The sequence below is a fragment of the Aquarana catesbeiana genome, linkage group LG02 (assembly GCF_042186555.1).
Source record: "Aquarana catesbeiana isolate 2022-GZ linkage group LG02, ASM4218655v1, whole genome shotgun sequence".
Taxonomy (NCBI): Eukaryota; Metazoa; Chordata; class Amphibia; order Anura; family Ranidae; genus Aquarana; species Aquarana catesbeiana.
The window spans coordinates 173223535-173249183 of NC_133325.1; the positions used below are offsets into that span (position 1 = coordinate 173223535).

Sequence of the window (25649 nt, forward strand, 5' to 3'; positions counted from 1 at the left end):
TGGCACCCTCCTACTTCAAAGCGTAGAAACTTCTAATGAGTAGGAAAAATGGGCCCATGTAGATATGCATCTCTGATATCAATCGATGCCAATAATTCTCCTCCCTGCAGGATGGAGACTATTGAGAACTGTAGCAGTCTTCCCCTCACTCGAGCGAGCGGGGGCGCCCCTTCACGAAGAGGCCTTAGTGTCTTGTCTAGAAGACTTCTTCCCCCAGGACTTCTTTTGTCCCTGGGGTTGACTCTTGTTTTTAGCCCCAGACGGAGGAGGCCGTAACTGCCTGGAGGCTGAAGCCCCTGGTGCTGGGGAGAGAGTCCGTTTGAAAGAGGGACGTTTACTCTTCTTCTTAACAGGTAAGAGAGTACTTTTCCCACAGGAGATTCTCTTGATATAGTTATCCAAGTCTTCTCCAAACATCCTTCCACGAAAAGGAAGCCCAGCCAGCAGCTTCTTACATGGTGCTTCGGCTGACCAATTTTTCAACCATAAGATTCTACGCATACCCAAGTGAAAGACGAGAGGTTTGCCCGATAGAATCTCTGATGGCGTCAACAACCTAACATAAGGCCGCTGGAAGGTTAGCAAACCCCGGGGCCTGTTGTACAGGTAATACTTTGATGACCTGCTTTAACATGGTCTCTTAAGTATTGACAGACTCCAGTCGCTGCTACTGCAGGTTGGGCCACTGATCCTGCTAAGGAAAAACCATCCTTCAATAAGGATTCCATCTTTTTATCCACAGGATCCCTGAGCATCTGAGCGTTGTCTACAGGACAAGTCAGACTACTATTTACAGAGGAAATGGCCGCATCAATGGCCGCATCAATGGCCGGCATTCCCCACATCTTAATACATTTTTCTTCCATAGGATAAAGTGTTGAAAACTTTTTCGGCGGAAGAAATCGCTTATCTGGGTGCTCCCACTCAGAAAAAAGGAGCTTTTCAAGTCATTTGTGAACAGGAAAAGCATGTGCTGCTTGGAAAGGTTTCAGTGACCCCAAAGCAGAAGAGGATTCTTTAGCAGTTTCAGGTACGGGCAACTTAAATGTGGAGCGGACCAATCCAGTAAGGATCTGCACTAAGACTTTCTCCTGGGAAGTCGCAGAGGGTCCCTCTCCACCTGATTCCTCCGAAGAGGAATCATCCGTCCCATCTCGATCCCCTGAAAGGGATTCATCTCCTTTATCCCAGAACTCCTCTCCCTGAGGGTCTTGGGGAACAGAGGAAGGCCTAGTGTGTTTTCTTCTACTGAGTGAAGACGTAATCACGGCCATTAATCTTTCCTCTAGACCATTAATGGTTGAGGAAAAAACCTCTTGTGTAATATATACAGGGGCTGAAGTGCCAGAAGCAGGTGTAGCCCCTGACCCCAACGGCTCTCCCTGGCTAGCCGTCCCTGGCCCTTTCAGGGGGGAGGATGCTGCTGACAGGGGGCCCAGAACCTGAACGAGATCCCCTAGTGTCTCTGGTTCTTGGGGTGCTTGAACCTCATCTACCCATAGTGCAACAAGGTGTGAGGTATACAAATGAACACTGCCTGCTGAGCGATGTAGTCTGGCTAAAAGCCTTGCTACCCAATGCTCAGTCTGGTGTTACTTCAGTAATTGCTGCCTAGGAGAATGCCTGTGTCCCACCTTACATGCGACTGTCAGCTCTGTGTCTCTCCAAAGGCTGTGTGCACTTGTACAGAGTGCCTTTAATAGCCTGCAGCTGGCCTGAGTGGGAGTCTAAGCACTCTGTGCTGACGTCCCACCCCCCCCCCCCCTCGAATTTCGAAAAAAAACCCGCGCTGACCGACTCTCCTGAAATACTATGGAGGAAGGCTGGGGGAGGGGGAGGAGGAAGAGAAGCTGGTAGTGAAGACCTGCCTAAAAACGGCAATGGTCGGAAATGGCGGCCGAGGCAGCAGTGCCCGAGCGGTAGGACCGTTTTCTAGACCCCTGTGGCCTCACTCTAGCCTGGGGGGGAACATTCAGACATGAGAAATCCCCCCATCCATCCTACCGTGAGCCGGCCGGAGATGCTGTGAAAAACATGTGCAGCCTGAACACCGAGACAGACAATCCAGCATGACAAGGTTTGTGCTCTTGGCAGCCCCCGGTGGTCACAATAGGCATAGCATGCATTTACCTTAAAGGAGAAAACCTACAAGAATTAGAAAATTCTGTGGAATCTCCTCTTACCTTATCCAGCCGCAGGGTTCAGTTTACACAGACCCAATCTTCACCTCTCACGGTGGGCTCCCTTTGAAAAAACCGTCAGAGACTGGGGCCCCCTATGAATAGGGGGATCCTGCAGTTCTGGGCCCGTAAAGCACCCGGCTAGAAATTAGGCTAGAAAACCATTTTCTAATATGCGGGGTCCAGCTCTCTAAAAAGAGAAGCATTACAGGTAAAACCTCGTTTCTTCGGACACGAGGCCCGGGTACCATCCAATTCGGCCTAGAAAGGACACTTTGAATGGATCTGGTCTGCCTGGCTTGCCCCAGTATAGGATATAGGATATTCCCTTTGGAGCTCAGCACAGCACATCTTTACACGTCCATCACCTAAGACACTGGCATAAAAACTGAGGTATCCCTGCAAGGGGAGGGATTATATAGGGGGTTGAACTTCCTGATTCGGGTGTGACCAGTGTCCAATCACCTAGTGATACCTATATAACTATCAGTAATTACTGAGGCTCTGTGTCCCATGATGTTCGATAAAGAAATGTTTTTTTTTTTCTTCTAACTTACCTTTTTATGAAGTACAGCCTGTACTTCCGCTCCATCTGGTCCGCGGCGCAAGAGGTCATATCCTCTTCTTCAGCTACCCCCCCCCGATGTCTTCTGGGACGTGTGTCCCCAGAAGACAGCCGGCCATTCACAAAGCGCCGCGCGACTCGCTCATCCGCAAGGCTCCACTGCCTTAATTCCCTTAATTAGAATAGCAGCACCTGCACCTGATCCGATGGACAGGTTGGCCTCGGGGGGGGGGGGGGGGCCGACATTGCGGGCTCCACAGACAGGTAAATGTCCCTATTAAAAGTCAGCAGCGACAGTGTTTGTTGCTGCTGACTTTAAAAAAAAAAATTTGCGGGTGGAACACTGCTTTAAGAATGGACCATGTCCTCGAAACGTGGTGTGGGGCATCCCGTTCCTCGGCTGATGCAGTGATTGGGCGGATTCTCAGTGTCCCCGCCAGCACCTAGCTTGTTTGCTAGGCGGTGCAAGTGTGGAGGAGCATCCACCCGTGCTGACAGTTCCTGGCGTGAGTACGCCGGAGGCGACGCGGAAATGGCAGTGTCCGCCATCTTGTCTTAAATACCAGCTTGATTCAGCCTGAGCTGTCATTATCCTTTTGCTGGTGCGTGGAGTGTATCTATTTGGGACAATACCTGAAGATATGTGTATAATATGTGAAAACTCCCATTACTGAGATTCCTGTTGCTCCTTACAAGTAAATCACATGTTAGGGAAATAGGTTGATCCCCCCCCCCCCATTTGTGATGTCTATGTGATCCGGAACTGTGTCATTGGTGGTTGTCCATTTTTTTTCTTCTATTGCCTCTTCTCCGCAGCTTGTAAATACTTTCCACCAATATAAAATCCTCTTGGTTTGAGGTTTATAGGTTATCTTGTAAGTAAATGTCTAATATGACTTGGTGTCTTCATTAACACATTTTGTTAAAAAATAGTTTCTTTTTGCATCAGTTGTACTCAATTGCACCCCATAAACCCTTATAGAAGCTTACCCTGATATATCACCACTTCCCACCATATAGCACCACCTCCCTGGATGGTTATATTATGCTACCATATATTACATATGTTTGCAATATGATTTTATCTGCATTTTCAACATTCATGTATACAGGGAGGTGTGAAGGGTTGTTTTGTTGATTTATCATTACCGCACAGTTCAACTAAGTGTTTTTATGGGGTTGTACCCCTTAACTTTTTAACATTTATATGTAATAAAATGTATGGTTTTATAAACTTGTGTCCTATATTTTCCTGAGGGTGAAACTTTTTAGCACCGCAATATCACATGTGTGTGTGTGTGTGTATATATATATATATATATATATATATATATATATATATATATATATATATATATACACACACACACACACACACACACACACACCACGGGCAATAAAGTAAACCTGCAACAGATCCCAAGATTAAGAAAATTCAGAGGTTAACTTCAGTGAAACCCATGTGAAAATGGCCAACGGATCCACAGATAAATGTGGCTGAAGTTGAAGGCAATTCTTGAAACCCAATACCTTTACCACTACTAGGGACCCATACTGGTCAAAAAGGCTTTCCATTCACACTTGAGTGTTTTTCTGCTTGTTTCCCTACGCCTGACTACGTTTTATTACACCCGGCTTTGCATAATCCCATTCCTTTTAACTGTGCCTATTCACACTTGCTCAGTCACCCTAAGCTCTTTCCCTACACCCAAAAAAGTAAACAAGCTTTTTTGAGCATAGTCGGGCATTTTTGATCATATAGACTTTAATGGGAAATGCACAATACGTGTGTTTTTGTATGCACATTTACAGCTGAAGAATTTTTCTCCTCATATAGAACTGCTCTCCTCCTCTTCTGCAGCCCAGGAATAATACTTCTGAAGCTTGACACACATGCAAGTGCAACTGCAAAGTGTCTGTAATACACTTGAAATATGCCTGTAACATGCCTGAAAAAAACTCTTCCAAATCTTCATGAATACAGTCTGCTCAGGTGTAAATACAGGGTAAAAGAAAGAGTGTAAGGTTGAGGAGGTGGGTTAAGCTTATTCCTACAACTACTGATGAGAATACCATCTGCATATATATTTTATCATATGCTCTACCTAAATTGCCCAGATTTGTGTCCGATTTCTATGCATTTCCATGTAATAAAGTGTTATCCAGAAAACAATGTAGTTGTGCTAAAGGCAAAATGTCAACTCAGTTTCCTTAATGTGTGTGCCATGTAATACACTACAGCTACAATCACAGCTCACTTGTGGGACAGGTGGATTCACTTCATGAAACCTGCACTGTGTAACGTTTCCAGCACTGCTTGATGAATTTCAAATGACTTGACCAAATATATTCAAACATTCAAGGTAGGTCGGTGTCGAATAAATCAGGCTTTCTGTATGTGAGAGACAGCAAGGGGGCCTAGAGTGGACATTTGGGGAATGTTTCTCCTATATTACAAACAGGTTAGCAAAAGAGGGACCCATTTAAAGGCCCAATTTACAATTATATCTGTAGTGCACCTTTATTGCATGCTTCAATTCTATTTTCCTGTTATGAACACGTGTTCTATGTACAGGTAACTATTTCAATTTCTAATAACACTAACCTAAAAATGCATATTAATATCCAATGAAAAAATATACATTAATTCCAGAAACTGTATATTAAGTAAGTTATTTCAAAGTCCAAAAAAACAACAATGCAGTAAGTAGGAAATCATTCCCTTCAGTCTTACCAGATATCCAGTCTACAGCAATGCCTTCAACTCTGCCAATGCCATTAGTAACAACATCTTCTCGCCAGGTCTGATCTCGCTTGGCTCGACTGATGGTGCTGAGCCCCATGTCCACCCAGTAGATGGTGTCATTCTCTAGAAAAATATCAGAGAAAAGTATTTGCACAGATTTGGGATAGAGTGCATGACACTTTCTGTTTGTTCATTTGTTTTTATGCTGATGTTTAAAGGTTTTACTATATTATCTATCTATCTGTATGTATGTATGTATGTATGTATGTATGTGTGTATGTGTGTGTGTGTGTGTGTATATATATATATATATACACACACACACACTGTATATACTGTAAATATAAAACTTTTAATGAACATTTATTACATAATGAAGATGATTCCCAGACAAATACTCCTTTGCCCAATTTATAAAGGAGAGCAGATATTGCAATCCACTCTCCATTGGACATTTCAGCATTTACACCATGAAAAACATTTGATTAGCAATTTATTAAATGCAGGCCATGGTGTGGAACCTACAGTGTTCTACAGATTAACTGCTTATTGCTGCAAACAGAACTCTGTGATTGCAGGACAGGCAGGTCAGATAACTGACAGTTCATGTGACTCGGCTCTGTCTCCTGGCCTTTTCTTTTCACTGTCATAAATGGCACTCCATCTGCTTTGAGGCACTGGTACACTCTTTAAATGTGCATTTTGTTTTTCAAAGCAGCTGTATGGCCACAGTAAGTCAAATGTGCTGTTTTATCTATGGGGCACTTTGTGTTATCTAAAGAGCAAGGACAACAGTACTTCCACCCTTTCAGGTAATTATATCTCTCTTGAAAGCTCAGATAGAGAAGTTCTTGAGGGAGGGACTCACTGCTTATTATAATGTGTGTTAACTTCAACTTGAGCTATTGTGCTCAGTATCCAATGGGCTTTTTATAACAGAGAGGCAAAGAGTACAAAAATATTTAGCTGAATACTAAATATGTATAGGCTCATTATTCAAGAATGTAGGAATTAAATGGTGTCAAATAAAACAAGTCTTATGTAGGCCAATGCAAATATTTATATGCACATATCACGCTATATGTTTCAAAAAAATTGTTTAAAAGTCTCCTATAGACATTTTATATGAAACCAATAGCAGTGGTAAAACTAAATTTCATGCCTCTTAGAGGGCTTTCACACCAAGCCACGGGGGGGGGTCAGTGATAAAGCGGCGCTATTTTTAGCGCTGCTTACAGTTGTTTTAGCGGGGCTATTCGGCCACTAGCGGGGTGGTTTTAACCCCCCGCTAGCGACCGAAAAGGGGTTAAATCCGCCCGCAAAATGCCACCGGAGCGGCGTTTTGCCAGCGGTATCGAAGCGCTGCCCCATTGATTTCAATGGGAAGCAGCGGTGGAGGAGTAGTAAACACACCGCTCCTTCACCGCTCCAAAGAAGCTGCTGACAGGACTTTTCCTGACGTCCTGCCAGCACACCACTCCAGTGCAAAAAGCCCTCGGGCTTTCACACTGGAGACAATGGAGCAGCTGTTTGAGGGCGGATTGCAGGCGCTATTTTTAATGCTATAGCGCCTGCCAAACGCCCTCGTTGTGAAAGGGGTCATAAAACGAACAGGAAATAGCCTATAACTACAATATACTAACTTGTTTTTAATGATTACAAATTTATTTTTTGAGCATCAGCTGTAGAGGGAAATATGGGGGGTGGTAAAGAAGGTGTTTAAATTGGTGGCTATTGGCATTAGCCTGTGCTTCCACTGTTATTGCAGTTGAGTCATAAATAGACAGCTGAGAACTGGGAGGTTTTCTCACATGAGTAACTATAAGCGATGGGAACTGGATATTTCATGGTGTAGGATAAAAGAAGGAAAAAAAAGCATTCATTCGGGTGCTAAACCTACAGAAAAAGGTCTGTTACTCTCAACAAAGTACTGTTATTTTTCAGAACATAGTTGGCTTATGAGAACACCAACCCTTATATGTAATATTTTGGGAAACTCTTATTGAGAGTATGTTTTCAACCTGTATACACAACTGTGTTACAGTTTTTCTTTGAACATGGTTTGATTGCAGCTATCAAAATGATTTTATCACATAAATGCCAGGAAGCCAACAATGAGTTTTTTATTATAACAATTAACCCTATTTTACTGCTCCTGGCATTTAGCCCAGTTAGTTGTAGAGACAGTTTGTCTAATGATTTACTGCTTTAGTGGATCAAGTTTAATATCCAACCTCTTAATTTGATAGCTAGTGCTGCAATGATGTCCAAAAATGGTTTATGGTGTATTTTATCCACTGCCCTGACTCTTGGGTCAGGAATATAACGCATTGTCTGTGCATCCCTACTTCTTGAACAGAAACTACTTTTGGTCGTTAAAAATTTGTCTAGTTTTGAAAGAGGATGCAGTCACAAATGATGTGGGGAGATGAATGAGATGAGAGAAATGTATTCAAAGTGTATAAAAGTATGAAGGTAAGCCATTCTCACCTGCATGGAAATCCATTCCAACCGCCAAGGATGTGCCAGAAACAGGAACCAAAGCATCAGATTTATCTTGTGGCTCCAAAGGAATTCCTCGTATGCCTTCATGCACAGAGTATAGCAAGAAGGAACCAACACCTGCAAGAGACAAAGCATTGTACATTACAGGTGGCTCAGCACAATTATAGAAACACAAGCAGTGGTAAAAAAGCAGTGCACACACAGCAGTGAGCTTTGCAAATGTGTAATGCATTCCACGTGCACTGAGGTTCCAAGAAAGTGGTATAACATTAAAATTCATGAATAAATAAATATGTCAGGAGGAGGACAGTCTGGTTACATGACCTGTCAAAGTCATGTGACCAGCCTTTTCTTCAGTCACAAAGCTCTTTTTGCAGGGTTAAACAAGCTCTCTAGTTTTTATGAAAGTGATTCAAGCAATGCAAAAAATGTAAGTTCAATGTGGAGATGACATTTTGATGTTCAGCGAAGAACAGTATTTACTTTATGCCATAAGAAAGGGCCTCTGAATATGACAGAAATAGGAGACTCACCCTCACAGGTCTGTTGCCCACTCCTGAGGCTGTATCCTGCAGTGCACATGCATGATCGTGTGGTAGCAGAGGTTGGGAGGCATAGCTGAGAACAATCTCCATTGTTAACTGAACAATTGTTTGCACCTAAAAAGAGGGGGTAAGAGTTTCTGAAACAGATTCATATTTTATTTTATACAACCTTACATTTTTATGATCTGAGCACTTCCATATGGCAACCGAATAGCTGTTTTTGCTGTCCACTTTAGGAAACTATATTCTACCTTCCACTCCTCCATGCTGCACTGGGCGATGGGTGAATGGATGGGAAAGTGTATTTATTATCAGTAAAAAGAACAGCTTCATTGTACCAAAAAAAAAAGACTTAGAACTTGGCATATTTACATATTGCTGTCAATTTACTAAAGCATACTGTATGCGGTATTTTGATTACCATGCTTTTTGCACTCATTTTAACAAAAGCATATTTTTTAATTCACCAAGCCTTTAAATCTCACACATCTGCTGAATTTACTGCATACAATTTGCATTGTATAACTATGCAAAATTCAATTTATAAAGATTATTGCACTGGTTTGGTTCTCCTAAGAGCCCATTCACACAGGGACGACTTGTCAGGCGACCTCCCGTTCTGTGCTATGGAACCGTTCTAAGGGGAGCGACGCAAGTCGCTCCGACTTAGAAAAAGGTTCCTGTACGACTTCGGGGGCGACTTGGGGCAACTTGCATAGACTTCTATACAGAAGTCGTTTTGCAAGTCGCCCGGGCAGTCGTTTGCAGGCCGCCTCGCTGAGGCGACCTGCAAGTCGTGTTGCCCCTGTGTGAATGGGGTCTTAAACTAAAGATTCTCATAAATGTTAACAATTGGTTTCTTCGACCACAAGTTTCTTTGAGGAGTTTTCTTCAAAGAACATAGACACTCCAGCCTAATAAAAAAGAGGTTTTCAGGGTTTCTATTTCTAAAGAAATGCAATAATATTGTGATTTGAATTTTTCTATAACAAAATGATCATGAGCTAAAACTAGCGTGTAACCAATGTGGTTTTATGAGAGGACATACATGTTCTTTAACTTCAGTGAATATCTTTACTTTTAAATGATCTCCTACCTTTCTGTATCTCTTCATCATACACCTTCATATGCATGACCTGGTTCGTGTTAAACCTTAGAACTTTTGGATCTGACCCATCCTTTTTATTACATGTTCCCATTTTGTCGTATGCATGGTCTGCCCACCACAGTTTGTCACCTAAGTGGAAAAAAAATACCCCATCAACCTTGCTATTTATTTAACTGACAGGACAATAAAAACCCACAACACCTAATAAAATATCAGCTTTTATACTCTAATTCCACTATAAAAAAGATCTGAATTTGGCTGGTAGCTCAGGGAAACTAGTTTGCTGAAATTTTTCCCTGGTAATCAATTACAGGTCTACTACAAATGAGAGGAAATTTGTTTTATATAATAGATGACAGCATTTTAGTGGCAATTACACCAGTCTTTAAAAAAAAAAATCATACAGAAGGTTTGGCAGAGACCTGAGCCACCCCTGTGTATTTAATTCTAATGCTTAAAAGAAAATAGCCCATTCTGCAGTCACTATTTCTCTTTATAAATATAGTTCAAGCTTTGACATTGTGCTTTGATAAAAAGTCATTAACCCATGGTTCAAAATCACTAGGGTATGCACATTAGTGGATATAAAGCGCAGTCAAATCCTTTCAAACCCTCCAAAGAAATCCAACCTTCCATAACATACAGGTTAAACATATTCTGATGCATATACTTAAAGGGTTGGAACTCCCACGTTCCTTAAAATATTTTAAGAAAAAGTGCTTAAGAGAAACAAACAGGCTTAATTTCTTCACTGTACTCCATCATGATTGCTAGCCTGTCTCCAAGCCCTCCGTCATACAAACATAAAAGTGGAGGCCGACCTCAACATCATTCATAAGGAAGATGATTGGAATAAAATTTGGGAAGCAACAAAATCCTCCTCTGTAAGCAAAGTAGCACTGGAAATGAACCCACAAAAGGTATTTAGTCCCAGCCAGCATACACAAGTTTATCCCTAATTACCTATTCATCTGCTTTTGAGGCTGCACAGAGCTTGTGAATACAGTATGTGGTGGTCCTGTCCAGTAGCTTAGGTTATCTAGACCAAAATATTTGAGATCTTAATCGGCCTACTGGGCAAACAAGTATGTTTTGCCCCCCACGTTAGCACTCCTTAATTAACAGCCTCCAGATATCTCCAATAAACAATGCAGACTATAGCGGACAAACTATAGCCAAGGCCAGGAAAAAGAAAACAAGCGTTGTCTAGACGAAACCAAATAGGAATATACATTACAAAAATAGGATTCACAAAAAAATTGAGGCAACACTGGAGAATAAAGTTTCCAGATATACCCATGTTTGGAAACTCTGGTTTGATACAGAAAGAAATATATTTGCAATGATTATACTCTGTCACACTAATAACAAACCTAACAAACTGTTTTAACTATATGAATGTACTCTTATTGTATGTTACCCTTAAAAACGTAATAAAAACCTTAAAAATAAAAGTCATTTACCCATAATGGCCAGGGCTGTTGCCTTTCCCAAATAGGATTTCATGGTGAGCAGATCTTCCCGTCCTTTACCATTAAGATTACATCTGTTAATAGTACCTGCACCAGAACTGATCCAGTACAACTTTTTGTCAACATAGTCAATGGATAAGCCTACAGGGAAGCAGTAAAAGCAACAAATAGTTAAAAACAAATAACATTCATTGCAAATATACTCTGCTCTCTAATATGGCCATACATCTTGAAAAAAACAAACAGAAAATGAAAATACATAGGAAGCTTCCATTTCATCTGGTTACTGCTGTATGCATTATTCTTATGGACTTTTTTCTAACCCGTGCCAAGCTTCTACAGAGAGAATACTTTATTAAAAAAAAAAAAAAAACTCATATGCACCCAAAACACAAAAATATATTTTAGTATTATCTATAGAGGACCTACAGCTACAATAATTTTAAATGTACATAAGAAAAGATCAGCTATTTTTTTAATCTTATCAGTTTGTTAAAAACCTTGTTTTTGTGTATAGTTTGTAATGTTACCCAAAAATGCTTAGTATATAAGTATTCAGAAGCTAGAACAAGCAATGACCAGTGAAGGACTGATGTAGATGAGCTGCACTTATTTTTTTTTGGCATTGCTATAAGAGGTGCTTTTTTTTGTTTTTTTACCATACAGTTGATTGATGACAGGCTAGAAAAAATATGTGTAATGAATAGGTTTACATTGACAGCCCTCACAGCAGCTTTTATGTAACTTAAAGTGATTGTAAACGATAACCTTGTAAAATAAAAAAGCAAAACATTTTTGTATAACTATAAAAAAAAAAATTATAAATACTGTTTTTCCCCTTTTTAATACGCAATATCATTCTCCCTGTTCTCAGCTGCAAAAGAGCTGGGGGGAGGAGAAGCAGCATCACACAGAGCTTGCCAGTGAATGGCTGTACAGTGGAGGCGTGTCAGGACAAGTCTGATCACTGGAGGAGAGCACACGGAGTTCCCGGAATAGCTAGCAAACTGACCACAGTGTGCTCTCCTGCTTAGCGTGGTCAGTTTTTAATAAGAAAGCAGAGGGACTGGCAGGAACACCAGGGATTTCACATAAAGGAAGCAACAGAGAACAGGATATTTTCTCATACAAGTACATGGTACAGTAGGCACATATCAGGAATAGCGTTGGAGTAACAATCGCTTTAACTGCCTTCCCTACTCTGCTGCTTTGCTTGCTATCGGGAGCAGTAAGAGGAGTGCACTAGGAGTTTACACCGGACTTCTCCTCACCCCCATGTGACAGTGCTGGGTATCTGAATGGCCATACACCAAGCACCAGTGCTGTCACCAATAAAAGAGGGGAGTGAGTCACATGCATCCCATGCCCCAAATACCTTGTATTTATTTTCCATTAGGAAATCCTGAGTCTCTCTCTAGTGTCAGAGGAGTGTACAGAAAGAGTACAAACCGCTGTAGGCACTGTCTTTCAAATAAAACTGTTGCTTTAAAGCTTAACTCCAAGCAAATGCTAAATACACAGATTAAATACATACAGTGGGAATAGAAAAGAATAACCCCGTTAAAATAATCAAATTTTGTTGCTTTGCAGCCTGAAATGAAGACAGACACAGTTTTTGATAAGACTAAAATTGAATTATTTGGCCTCAAAACCAAACAACATGTCTGGCGGAAATCCAGTACAGCTCACCAGCCAAATAACACCATCCCTACAGTAAAGCATGGAGGTGGTAATAGCCTGTCATGGGGGTGTTTCTCTGCAGCAGGGACTGGAGCATTTGTTAGGACAGAAGAAAAATGGATGTGTCAAAATACCATTCTTCAAAATACCATACCATTCTTGAGGAAAATCCGTTGCCCTCTGCCAGAAAGTTGTCAATGGAAAGAAGGTTTACCAACATGACAATGACCCAAAGCACACAGCAAAAATGACCACACAGTGGTTGGAGGAAGAAAAGGTGAATGTCCTTGTGTGGCCTAGTCAGAGCCCAGACTTAAACCCCATTGAAAATCTGTGGAGTGACTTGAAGACTACAGTCCTCAAACGGTCACCATCAAATTTAACTGAACTTGAGCAGTTCTGCAAAGAAGATTGGGCAAATATATAAGTCTATATATGCAAAGTTAGCAAAGACATATCCCAACAGATTAAAAGCTGGAATTAAAGCAAATGGTGGTTCAAAATACTGACATGGGGGGGGGATCATTTTTCCAACTTGGTCATTCTGTATTTGAATGTTTTTATCTTTTTCTGACATGTTGGTGTTCTATCTTTCACTTGGCCATGCAGTATATCTTTCATCTTCACTTATAAGTTGCACTAGTAAATAAAGCCGGATAAAACAAAAACTGTGTCTGTCTTCATTTAAGGCTGCAAAGCAACAAAATGTGATTTTAAAGGGTGGAGGGTGATTATTTTCTATACCCACTGTATATGAGACTTAGTTGCATGTCAAATCATTTGTATTTCTGTCCAGCAAGTCCTGTTATTTACACAGCCCTGCCAGACTGCATTTTTCTTTGTGTAGTTAAGCAATAAAGCTATGTGACCTGCTGACTCCAACCTGTTACTGGGCAGGGAAGGAGCCAAAATAACACTCCCCCCTGTTCACTCTGCTTTCTCCTCCTGCCAGCATGTTTTAAGTCATAACATGTTCATACAGAACAACCTGATTATCTCATAGTGCTGTCCCTTCTTTTTCCTGTCTGAGTGTCACTGTAAAGGGAATACAAGAAGCTGATACAAAGTCAAATGCATGTACTTACATTAGCTGCATTTACATATACTTTATTTTATAAGAAATCAAAAACTTCATTTACAGGTGTTTTTGTATCTGCCTATTGAGCATTTTCATTTAGGTAAATCACCTAGATAGTATGGGTGGGGTATTGCGAGAGGTGCTATTTCAGATGTAAAAGAAGCAGTACGTCACCGTACAGCAATAGTATGGACTAATTAGTAAGGAACAAATGCTCCCATGCACATATGTACAGTAATTATGCCAGTATGCAGAAAAGTTGTTCCAGCCATTAACACTTTCTGCTGAATGTATTTATGTAAACAGTATAACACTTAAAGCATTAAAATAAATACAGACTCTCTTTCAATATGTCCATCAGTGATTAGTTTTGCAACTGATCATCAAAAGATTTTTCTATAAATATCCAAGTGTACACGTGTAAATTTATAACAAAGGGAGAGAGATGGCATAGCCAGACATTTCATGCACCAGATTATATAAGGAAAAAAAAAAGTGTTGACCCGGGAGGATCCAACAAGCCATTTTTTCCTCTCGGGTACAGACAGCCGAAAAGTGTCTGATGATGTTGGAGTGCTTATAGAATGAAGGCCCCTTGACCCCATAGGAAAAGGGAGCCTTGACTTATGGGGCATGGGTAGAAACTGGGAGTAGTTACATGCAATATGTAAAGTAGTGCAAAACGACTGGCTACTTAGATATGGGGTGAGGGGGCGGAGTCTGAACTCTAATAAAACCCATCACTGTGGTAACTGTATGAGCCTTCAGGAACCGCAGCTTAGAAGAGTTCCCTGCCCTCCTGCCTTGTCATTGGTGTTTATCACACCTTTCCCAGCAGTTTTTGACCTTCCCAGCATTAAAAGGTTGTCTTATTGGGTTATGCCCTTGATTGGAAGTTGGGTCAGTTTAAAGTCTGCCAGTACTTATGGTAAAGACAGGCCCTTTAGACAAGTTAATGTTCAACTGTGTCTGGCATCGGTTAAGTGTTTATGTGGGAAATTGTTTGTATTGGAAGATTTAAATAAAGCTATGGCCTTGCCCTTTCCAACTTAATTGGTCTATTGTGTTTTTGTGGGGGGGGGGGGCAGGGTTACTGAATGGTTGTGTTAGATCTTTAAGCCTAGGCTCCTCAGCAGTCAAGACATCAATTTCCTAATTTGACAGTAACCAGCTGGATCAAGTAATGTTCGTCCTATGTCAATGGACAAGAAATCACATTTTGCAAACTAATATTCTTGGTGAAGTGCAGACAATCTGTGATGCCTGCAAGGTTCTGCACTTGTTTTCAACTCAATTCTGTCAAAGAGGACCCCCAGAGCCTTGGCCCAGGCAATAAATGGAGCCCTGGTTCCCGCCAAGTCAAGATTAACACCAACCTGCCCCCAGGCTTCTACTGTCCAGTGACAGATTATCAGTGGCCAGTAGCTGTTCTGACATTGGACAGGTAAAGTAGGTGTTAACCCAGCCACCAAAAGCTCATAAACGTAAGCTGCAACATATTAAAGTAGTTTTAAAAAGTGTTGAATGTTCAGCTTTCAATAAAATGATACTTGGTGTCATGAAGGTCCTTGTCATGCACTCCCTGTTACAGAGTGATTTTACCCAGTCACATGCTTTTCTAATGGAGTATAAAAAGGGCTAACGAAAATTGCACAGGCAAATTCCACGTGCAGAAATGATCTGCATGCATGTAGACAGGAAGCAACTGCAAATGGGCAGCAGGAAATAAGCCGTGTTGATATGCACCACACAATGACTTCACTTTACAAGTACTTTAAAGTGGTTGTAAACCCCCCTGAGACATTTTTACATATAGGTAAAAGCCTATAAAATAAGGCTCACCTATATGTACTGAAAATATCTTTAAATGCACGCTGTTTAGGAGATATTTACCTTGTAGTGTGCCGATGAGGCCATCGGCGCATGTGCAGTGAAGAAATGGCCCTCCGTGCCGCTTCTTCCCCAGAGTGTGCCGTGACTGGCAGCTCACGCACGCATGTGCAGGAGTGACGCCCCCCGGATGGAAGAGGGGCAAAGATGGATGCTTCCACAGCGGAACATCGTTTGCAGGTACAGTTGTGCTCATAAGTTTACATACCCTAGCAGAATTTATGATTTCTTGGCCATTTTTCAGAGAATATGAATGATAAAACAAAAACTTTTCTTGCACTCATGGTTAGTGTTTGGCTAAAGCCATTTATTATCAATCAACTGTGTTTACTCTTTTTAAATCATAATGGCAACAGAAACTACCCAAATGACCCCGATCAAATATTTAATACCGTGTATTGCCCCCTTTAACATCAATGACAACTTGAAATCTTTTGTGGTATTTGTGGGTAAGGCTCTTTATATTCTCATATGGTAAATCTGCCCATTCCTCTTGGCAAAAAGCCTCAGTTCCTGTAAATTCTTGGGCTGTCTTGCATGAACTGCACGTTTGAGATCTCCCCAGAGTGGCTCAATGATATTGAGGTCAGGAGACTGAGATGGCCACCTCAGAACCTTCACTTTATTCTGCTGTAGCCAATAACAGGTCGACTTGGCCTTGTGTTTTGGATCATTGTCATGTTGGAATGTCCATGTACGTCCCATGCGCAGCTTCCTGGCTGATGAATGCAAATGTTCCTCCAGTATTTTTTGATAACATACTGCATTCATCTTGTCAACAATTTTGACCAAATTTCCTGTGCCTTTGTAGCTCACACATCCCCAAAACATCAGTGATCCACCTCCGTGTTTCACAGTAGGAATGGTGTACCTTTCATCATAGGCCTCGTTGACTCCTCTCCAAATGTAGCATTTATGGTTGTGGCCAAAAAGCTAAATTTTGGTCTCATCACTCCAAATGACTTTGTGCCAGAAGTTTTGAGGCTGGTCTCTGTGCTGTTTGGTGTATTGTAAGTGGGATACTTTGTGGAATTTGCGTAGTAAGGGCTTTCTTCTGGCGACTCGACCATGCAGCCCATCTTTCTTCTTATTGTGCATCTTGAAACAGCCACACCACATGTTTTCAGAGAGTCCTGTAGTTCACCTCAAGTTATTTTTGGGTTTTTCTTTGCATCCCGAACAATTTTCCTGGCAGTTGTGGCTGAAATTTTAGTTGGTCTACCTGACCGTGGTTTGGTTTCAACAGAACCCCCTTATTATTCACTTCTTGATTAGGAGTTTGAACACTGCTTATTGGCATTCTCAATTCCTTGCATATTATTATTATTATACAGGATTTATATAGCGCCAACAGTTTACGTAGCGCTTTACAACTTGAGGGTAGACAGTACAAATACAATACACTTTAATACAGTAGGAAACAGAGGGCCCTGCTCCTAAGAGCTTACAATCTTTTTATATCCCTTTCCTGTTTTATACAGTTTAACTACTTTTTCCCCGCAGATCCTTTGACAATTCTTTTGCTTTCCCCACGACTCAGAATCCAGAAACATCAGTGCAGCACTGGATGAAAGATGCAAGGGTCTGTCTGGAGTCCAGAAATGCACTGACCTTTTATACACACACACTAATTACAAGCAAACAGAACACAGATGAGGATGGTTACCTTTAATGTCCACTCAAACACCTTTGTGTCAACTTGTGTGCATGTTATCAGGCCAAAATCACCAGTACAGGCAGTCCCTGAGTTACGAACGACTCCTAGTTACGAACGGCCTCAATTCCGGCTGCTTGTGCTCCTCGCTGCCCTCGAGCAGCTATCTTGCAACACTGCACACATCCCACACTGCAGTACTACATGTACTGCATGGCCAGAAAAGCCCCAGATAACATAACTGCATGCCCAGAAGCGCTCGGAACATCCCACATCCCTGCAGGCTGAAGTTACACTTAAAAATGCACTGTTCTTACTTTCACACAAGTTCCACTTCAGAACAAACCTACAGTCCCTATTGTGTTCACAACCCGGGGACTGCCTGTATATGTAAACTTTTGATCAGGGTCATTTGGGTAGTTTCTGTTGCCATTATGATTTAAAAAAAAAGAAACACAGTGCCGCATAATGGGCTAGTATGTGATGCATAATAGCCCATTATGCTTTTACTTTGCAGGGGAATAATGACAGGAGGCTGCCTTAACACATCACAATGCTGTGAAGAAGCCCAAAATTTTAAAATAAAAAAGTAGCACATGCAAACATTTAAATAAGGCTGTATGCTCTGGCCAGCTGTAAAAGCTAAACCCATTCTAGTGAGAAGCATGGCAGCAGATGTTACATTAAATCTACACACAAGTGAGAGCAGGAAGCAGAAAAGCATGGATGAGGTAGTTATATTCGGTAAAAATCTCTTACCAACTGGTCCCTTCTGATCGGTGAACAGGATTTGACGCTCTGTGCCATCCATGTTTGCCATGCTGATATTGTCACCATCTGTCCAATACATCTTACTGGAAAAAACAGACTGAATGTTAAAGTTCTGACTAACTGCAGTGTGTGCCCAGTGCAAGACACGATTCACCCCAAGGCAATTACCTCATATGAACTTATCCACAACACCAATGTGAAATATTCAGGAATATGGCTATTCTCTATAGAAAGATTGCAGTGGCAGTACAATGATGCTTGCTTAGAGGAGATATGAAGATGATGAAACTATTATGAACCACAGATATGACTGAAGTTGTAGTAATATAGGAGTGCATCGAAAGAAATCCTCTGCTTATCCCAAGCCACTAACTAAACTTAGGTCACTTCCTGACTAACAGGGTGCCCCCTTTAATAGGTTTCCTACAACAAGCACATGTAGTGTTTCATTTTTTTTTGTCAGAAGACAGCCTTTTAACTTCAGAGAGAGAGAGAATTAAATAGATAGACCTGAGCATCAGTCCGCTCACATATATAAAGGCTTGTGGACAGCTGAGATTAATAATGAAATCCAGCTAACAGGTAAAATGTGGACCCAGGGATGGTGGCTTTTTCTCACCCAAAGCGCTACAAAGCCTCCGGGCCCAGGATCTAACTTCTTCTTAAGACTGGTACACACTGAGTTTTTTTTTTAAAGCGGTCAGCTCCAGACGGAGCCACTGTACTAACTATGCAAAGTTAATATAGCTATCTCCCCCGCTGAGCTGTTGTGTTCTGATAGGGGAACGGCCCCCCCACCAGAACACTCTGATCGGCGATCTCCGCCATTGGCTGAGAGTGCTGATCGGGAGTCAGCTTCGGTCGGACAAGGTGGCATACACACGAGCCCTTTTTTTTGAACCAGCCAATGTCTCCCGACATTCTGCCCCTGTGTATGGGGCTTTATTAACATAATAAGGGCAGTCACAATTTCAAAGTGCTGGAACAATGAAATAGGTTAATGACACATGAATGCTGAATCATTTACCACATGTATTGGATTACAATTCAAGCGCAACAAATGCAGCAATAACAAATGCAGCAATAAATTTATCATCTATGGCTAAATACAGAGAGGCAGCACCGTGACAGATGTCAGAAGGGTTTCATTCATTAAACTACACTTGCAGGAAAAAAAAAAAAAAAACAAAAAAAACAAAATTAGGATTTTTATAACAGATTACCTGTAAAATCCTTTTCTTTGAGTACATCATGGGACACAGAGCCTAAGTTAAATAACTTAATGGGTATATAGGCACCTTCAGGTGATGGACACTGGTATACCCAATCCAGGAAGTTCACTACCTATATAACCCCTCCTCCTATCAGGAGTACCTCAGTTTTTCTAGCAAAGCAATATACTTAAACCCCAAAAGAAGGGAGGGACCTCTGTGTCCCATGATGTATTCCAAGAAAAGGATTTTACAGGTAAGCTGTTATAAAAATCCTATTTTCTTTATCGTACATTATGGGACACAGAGCCTAAGTTAAAAACTTAATGGGACGTCCCATAGCAATGCTATTTGAGGGGAGGGGGACACAACCCACAGGGTACCCCCAGATTTGAGGGGTAACACGCAAGATTAAATTCAGAAATGGATTTAAATCTCCATAACACTAGAACATGTCCAGGAATGAGTACAAATAATTGCGCCGCTTCAATTGCATATAAGGTGGTTAAGGATGCTGCCAGTTAATATGCTAACATCAATCTAGCATGCTTATATATATATATACTGCTGCCTGCAGCACACAATATCCTCATACCTCCTTACATCCACTTGATAAAACTTGGTGAATGTATCTACTGAAGACCAAGTTGCGGCCTTACAGATCTGAGCCATGGAGGCCTGGTGACGCACTGCCCAAGAAGCACTAACCAACATGGTAGAGTGCGCTTTGACTTGAAAAGGGGATATCTTACCCCTTAAATTAAAAGTCTGGATTATAACTTGTCGAATCCACTTAGCGACAGTGGATTTCGAGGCTACCTGTCCTTTCTTAGGACCCTCTGGCAGAATAAACACAACATCAGTCTTTCTAATCTGAGCAGTTGTCTTTAAATAGATTTTCACTGCTCTCACCACATCAAGACAATGTAGTGACTTCTTTTCTCTGGAATATGGTTTTGGAAAAAACAATGGCAGTACAATATCTTGGTTCAGGTGAAAACCTGAAACCACTTTCGGCAAAAAGTCTGAACGAGGGAGTAACACCACTCTGTCCTCATGAATAAGTATGGCTCTTTACAAGAAAGAGCAGCCAATTCCGAAACCCTCCTTGCTGAGGCTATAGCAACCAAGAACACCAGCTTCCTTGTCAGAAGAAATAAGAGAATATGCTGTATTGGTTCAAATGGCTGTTTGTGTAATGCCGCGTACACACGAGCAGACGTTTTGACCGGACTGGTCCGACGGTCTATCGGCGAACTTCCAACGGACCTTCCGAACGAACGGACTTGCCTACACACGATCACACCAAAGTCTGATGGATTCGTACGTGATGACGTACGACCGGATTAAAATAAGGAAGTTGATAGCCAGTAGCCAATAGCTGCCCTAGCGTCGGTTTTAGTCCATTGGACTAGCATACAGATGAGCGGATTTTTGAAGATTTGAAACATGTTTTATTTCTAGGTCTATTGGACTTTTGGGAAAAAAAAGTCCGCTGGAGCCCACACGCAATCGAATTGTCCGACGGAGTCCAGTCCGCCGGACCAAGTCTGCCGGAAAGTCCGCTGGTGTGTACGCGGCATTACACTGACAAAACTAAGTTCAAGTCCCAAGGGTTCAAAGGAGGTTTGATTGGCAGATTAAGCCGCATCACCCCTTGCATAAAACCCAGCACTAAAGAATGTGTAGCAAGCGGTCTTTGAAAAAAGACCGAAAAGCTGAGACTTGGCCTTTAATAGTACTCAAGGCCAATTTCATATCTACCCCTAATTGTAAAAAGGCAAGAATTCTGCCTATAATATATATCTCCGAGGGTACCAACCCTTGGATTCACACCAGGAAACATAAGCCCTCCAAACCCCGGTACCATCCACTTTGGCCTCAGTGGCACTCTGGATGGATTCGGTCTATGGATTGATTGAGCATGGATCCCTCCTGGAGCTCCTCAGAGCATATCTTCACTTGTGACCAACACCTTAGACACTGGCAAAAAAAACTGAGGTACTCTTGATAGGAGGAGGGGTTATATAATGAGTGAACTTCCTGGATTAGGTATAGCAGTGTCCATCACCTGAAGGTTCGATATACCGATTAAGTTATTAACTTAGGCTCTGTGTCCCATGAAGTACGATAAAGAAACACTAATATGAATTGCTCTTAGCACACCTGAGCGTTTTGTAGCTTGGAGCTACAATCAAAATCCTATGCTTTCAAATTGTGCCTGTTCACACTTGAATGCTTTGTGCCTATCCACACACTCCTCACAAACAGAAAAAAAAAAACAAATCTGAGAAGATACATGAGAATATGTATAGAATCTAAACATCCATTTTTCTATGTGCATGTGTGATAGGTAAATTATGGGTCATATATTTTGTGTGCTAATTTGGAGATCTTAAAATACACTTAAAAACACTGTTTTCCCATCACACAGTGACTTATGGTGTGGCTTATACACACGTGCTTCAACACATCTTAGATGTGATACTAAACTGTATGTGACCATTAAAAGCCAATTAATAATGATACAGGGAGAATTCACCTTTTATTCAACACTGCTAAGTTTTTACAGGTATATCTAACTAGGTGAAGGAAATGTTATAGACAAACTGGTTGGATTGTCCCAATGGATTACAGATACTAATATTCTTGGTGAAGAATTCTTATAATGCCTGCAAAGTTCTGTAGATATTAGTGGTCTGTCGTGTCTGTTCATATGCAGACTCAACATACAGTATGTGTGCCACTGTGTGTATGCAATATATCACCATTAAGCCCATTATGTCCAATTCTGTTACAGAGGAAGCTATGTTTACTATTATGCTTTATTTAAAAAGTAGTAAATAGGACATACACCAAACATTCACCATAAGTGTATCAATGAGTAATTTAAACCACATGCACTAGGAAAACTAACCTGTAGTGCAGTGGTTCTCAACTCCAGTCCTCGGGACCCACCAACAGGCCAGATTTTAAGTATTGCCTTGGGGAGATGCAGACTAGAATACTGCAATCACTGAGCAGCAAGTGATATCACCTGTGATGTATTTCAGTTATCTTGCAAACCTGGCCTGTTGGTGGGTCCTGAGGCCTGGAGTTGAGAACCACTGCTGTAGTGAATGTTTGGAAATGTCACATTCACTCTTTTATAGATGTACCCCTCCTTAGGTTCAGGAGTTTTTCAAGAACCCTAAAGCCCCTACTGAGGTATTTTACTGTATTACTAACTATATAATCAAATATCTTGTTGACAGTAGATATAAGTCTCATATATTTTTTTTTTAATTCCTGAGGTTTCCTTTCTCCTTTCCTTCCTGGTAAAATAGATCTCAATTCATGATCAGGGCCCCCTCCTATCTGACGCATGCAGTTACCCACATGTGGGAGTTTTGAATAGGTGTTTTTCTATGTTCGTTTTTGTTCTCACACTCTTTGGAGTTATATATTACCTGAAAGTCTTTTCTATATAGACACACTAGTGATGTATCCTATGTGCTCCATTTTCCAGTGGACTTCCTTTTGTGCTCTGGTGCCCATCCAGGGGGTTCTTTATGCATAGATACTTTGGTACTGAGGTACATTCCATGCAAAAAGTGCACCTGTATATTATATTGTTATGTGTGTTCTATATCCTGTTTAATTATGATTGTTCTTTTCTAGATAACTACTATACTGTTTTAATGGGTCCTGATGAAGCAATTCTGGCGAAATGCGTTGACCTATGAGGACCAATAATCAGCACTATAATTTATGAAGCATATCAACAATTGTTGTATGAATATATATTGTTTACTCTATCCATAAGCATAACTACATTACTGATTTTTAACGATTTGCATACATGGTATACGTTTCTCTCTTTAAATATGATGTATAATAAATTTCATGATTTTATAAATGTTTCTTACTCTTCATGTTTGGACTATATAGTCTAATTCTCCTTTGTATCTTTTCTCTAACCTTAAAGCTGAACTTCAGAATTTTTTCTTCGCTTTGCGCTCTGGAAAATAAATATGAATATAAGGCATTTTGTGAATGGACAAGGAGACAGGAGGGGAGAATGAACAGGAACTCCACTTGTCCATTCACTGTCACTGTTGCAGCTCTTCAACAGCACTGGAAAAATAAGGCTGCCTGTAGATTCCGTCAGTGGAACCATGAGTTTGAAACTGCACAGCATGGATGCAGACCTACAATTATCATCAGAGGTAACTGACATTTAAACAGCACCAGACAAATAAATTTTTTCCTGGAGATCAACTATATTGCACTTAAGTCCCAGACTGTCTCCTCCAATAAAGGGTGAAGAAAGAATGCCAAGATCTAATTTACAGTTAAGGGTTATATGTATTCTGAAAGCAGGTTTTCTTCAGTACAACCAGCCTGCCTATAGATGGAGCCAAATTCAGCCAGGTCCTGCTGAACTGGCTGAATTTTGATCTGTCTATGGCCAGCCTTAGTGTGAAAAGTAATTATTTCAGGATTGAATTAGGGCCTACAGGGTAGGTAGGAGTTAAGGGCTTAACTTAGGTTTAAGGTATGTGTTCACAAATATGGCAATTGATGTGAATTGTTTAGGTGGTAAAGTGCTAAAAAAAAATCAAAACTTGTTTTTAGTTTTGTGTGGAATAGGGGTAGAACCTATGCCAGACTTTTATTTGTCTGTGTTCCCAATAGGGAGATTTCCCCTCTCTATGTGTGCTAGTGACTATTGTCACCTGAACTGAAAATAAGGCAACAGCCTAAATTTTGATTTGTTACCAGTACAGGAATAGAGAAATCTTCTGATTGGGGCATCTGCTCCAATTACAGCTTCCTAAGAAGGGATTTCCTTTATTTTGGAGAGATCTCTTCTTACTTCCTGCTGAGTTTACAGGACATGAAATTAAGGCAATTCTCCCAAAGATGGCAAGGAAACCTGGCAAAATGTTGACCTTTTCCTACTCGATCCAAATTAAAAAATGTCTTGGCTTTAGATATACTTTAATGATACCTTTCAAGTTAGTCAGTGTTAGCGGAACTTCACTTTCTCTTAAGATCAAGAATTCAGCACTGAAATCTACTAGTGCCAGGCTCCTAATGCTAACAAACCAAGGCCAATAAGGGCCAAAAGGTTCTTCATGCAATGTGTATGCTCCTGCTAACAATAGAATAGTCTTGCTTAGTATTGTGTGTTACCTTCTTCTCTCTAACAGTCTGAGACAAGTTCACTGAGTTCATTATCGATTACTCATAACTTTGGTGAAAAAGAACATGCAATGGCATTGCTCACCATTCCCACAATCGTATTTCTGCCACAATAAATAGCAGATCCCGTTATCAAGAATGCAGATTGCTGCCCATTCATATAAACCTTTCATTGTTTATCAATACAAAACACATTCTTTCCCCAAATGCCTAATGTGCACACCTATTCAGCCATCTAATAAGCCCAGAAGCTGTACTACATTTTTATCAGGTTGCTGCAGGTTAGCTGGTAGAATACTTACAGTTCCTTGCATGTTTGTTACACATACAGTTTTTCAATGTACTCTGAGTGTAGGAGGGTTAGGAAAAAAGAAAGTCTAAAACTTCTATGCAAAAAAGCTTAAGGGCAGCCAGAGAATTCTTGGATGTATCCTGGGGTCTGCGTGACATTATCGCCATGTCTGATCCTCCATTTCCTCACATTAAATTCCCGTAATGAACCCAACTCTCCCACACAGATGGCTTTGCTTATTTCTATATTACTGGAAACTGCTGTGGTCCACCCCCACGTGCAGGCCAGCCAGACTGAAAAAAAAAAAAAAGGTCAGGACGGGAAGTTGTCACTTTCTCCTACAGAGATAAGTATGTGTGTGTATGTGTGCGAGTGTAAAAATAAAACGAATGGAACTGCCTCTGTCATCATGAACGTCATTAGAGCTTTAACCAGGTTTTTTTTTTTTATATGACTGGAAAGCTTACAATCCAGCAGTATCCAAACCACAAAATATGAGATCCAAACCATAAAATATGAGACCTGTGCTCCAGATGCTCTTCTAGACTACTATGAATGGATGATGGAGGCTGTTGTAAAAACTCCAAGTCAACCAACTAATATCACTAAATAGATACAAAAATTGTTATATCTTTTGGTGCCTTCTTGCACTACAGCGGGATGAGATGGCGAGGGTGGCATAGCTATTTGCGCTGTCACTGCCAATTCTTAGTCTGTAGCTTGTCAATCAGCACCTGGCTACATCTAGTCCTTCCCATTGCTTTT

The 25649-nt window shown here is 41.0% G+C and overlaps 1 protein-coding gene across 1 annotated transcript in view; it reads right to left on the reverse strand.

Annotated features, from left to right (window-relative positions):
- Positions 1-25649, reverse strand: part of LRP1 (LDL receptor related protein 1) — a 523305-nt gene that overhangs the window by 134375 nt on the left and 363281 nt on the right. Inside the window, exons 31-36 of the mRNA XM_073613827.1 lie at positions 18183-18277; positions 11113-11262; positions 9638-9778; positions 8530-8655; positions 7982-8113; positions 5480-5614 (exon numbers count right to left, since the gene is read on the reverse strand). Coding sequence (XP_073469928.1) covers positions 5480-5614; positions 7982-8113; positions 8530-8655; positions 9638-9778; positions 11113-11262; positions 18183-18277 — 779 coding nt within the window. The remainder of the gene's footprint in view (positions 1-5479; positions 5615-7981; positions 8114-8529; positions 8656-9637; positions 9779-11112; positions 11263-18182; positions 18278-25649) is intronic.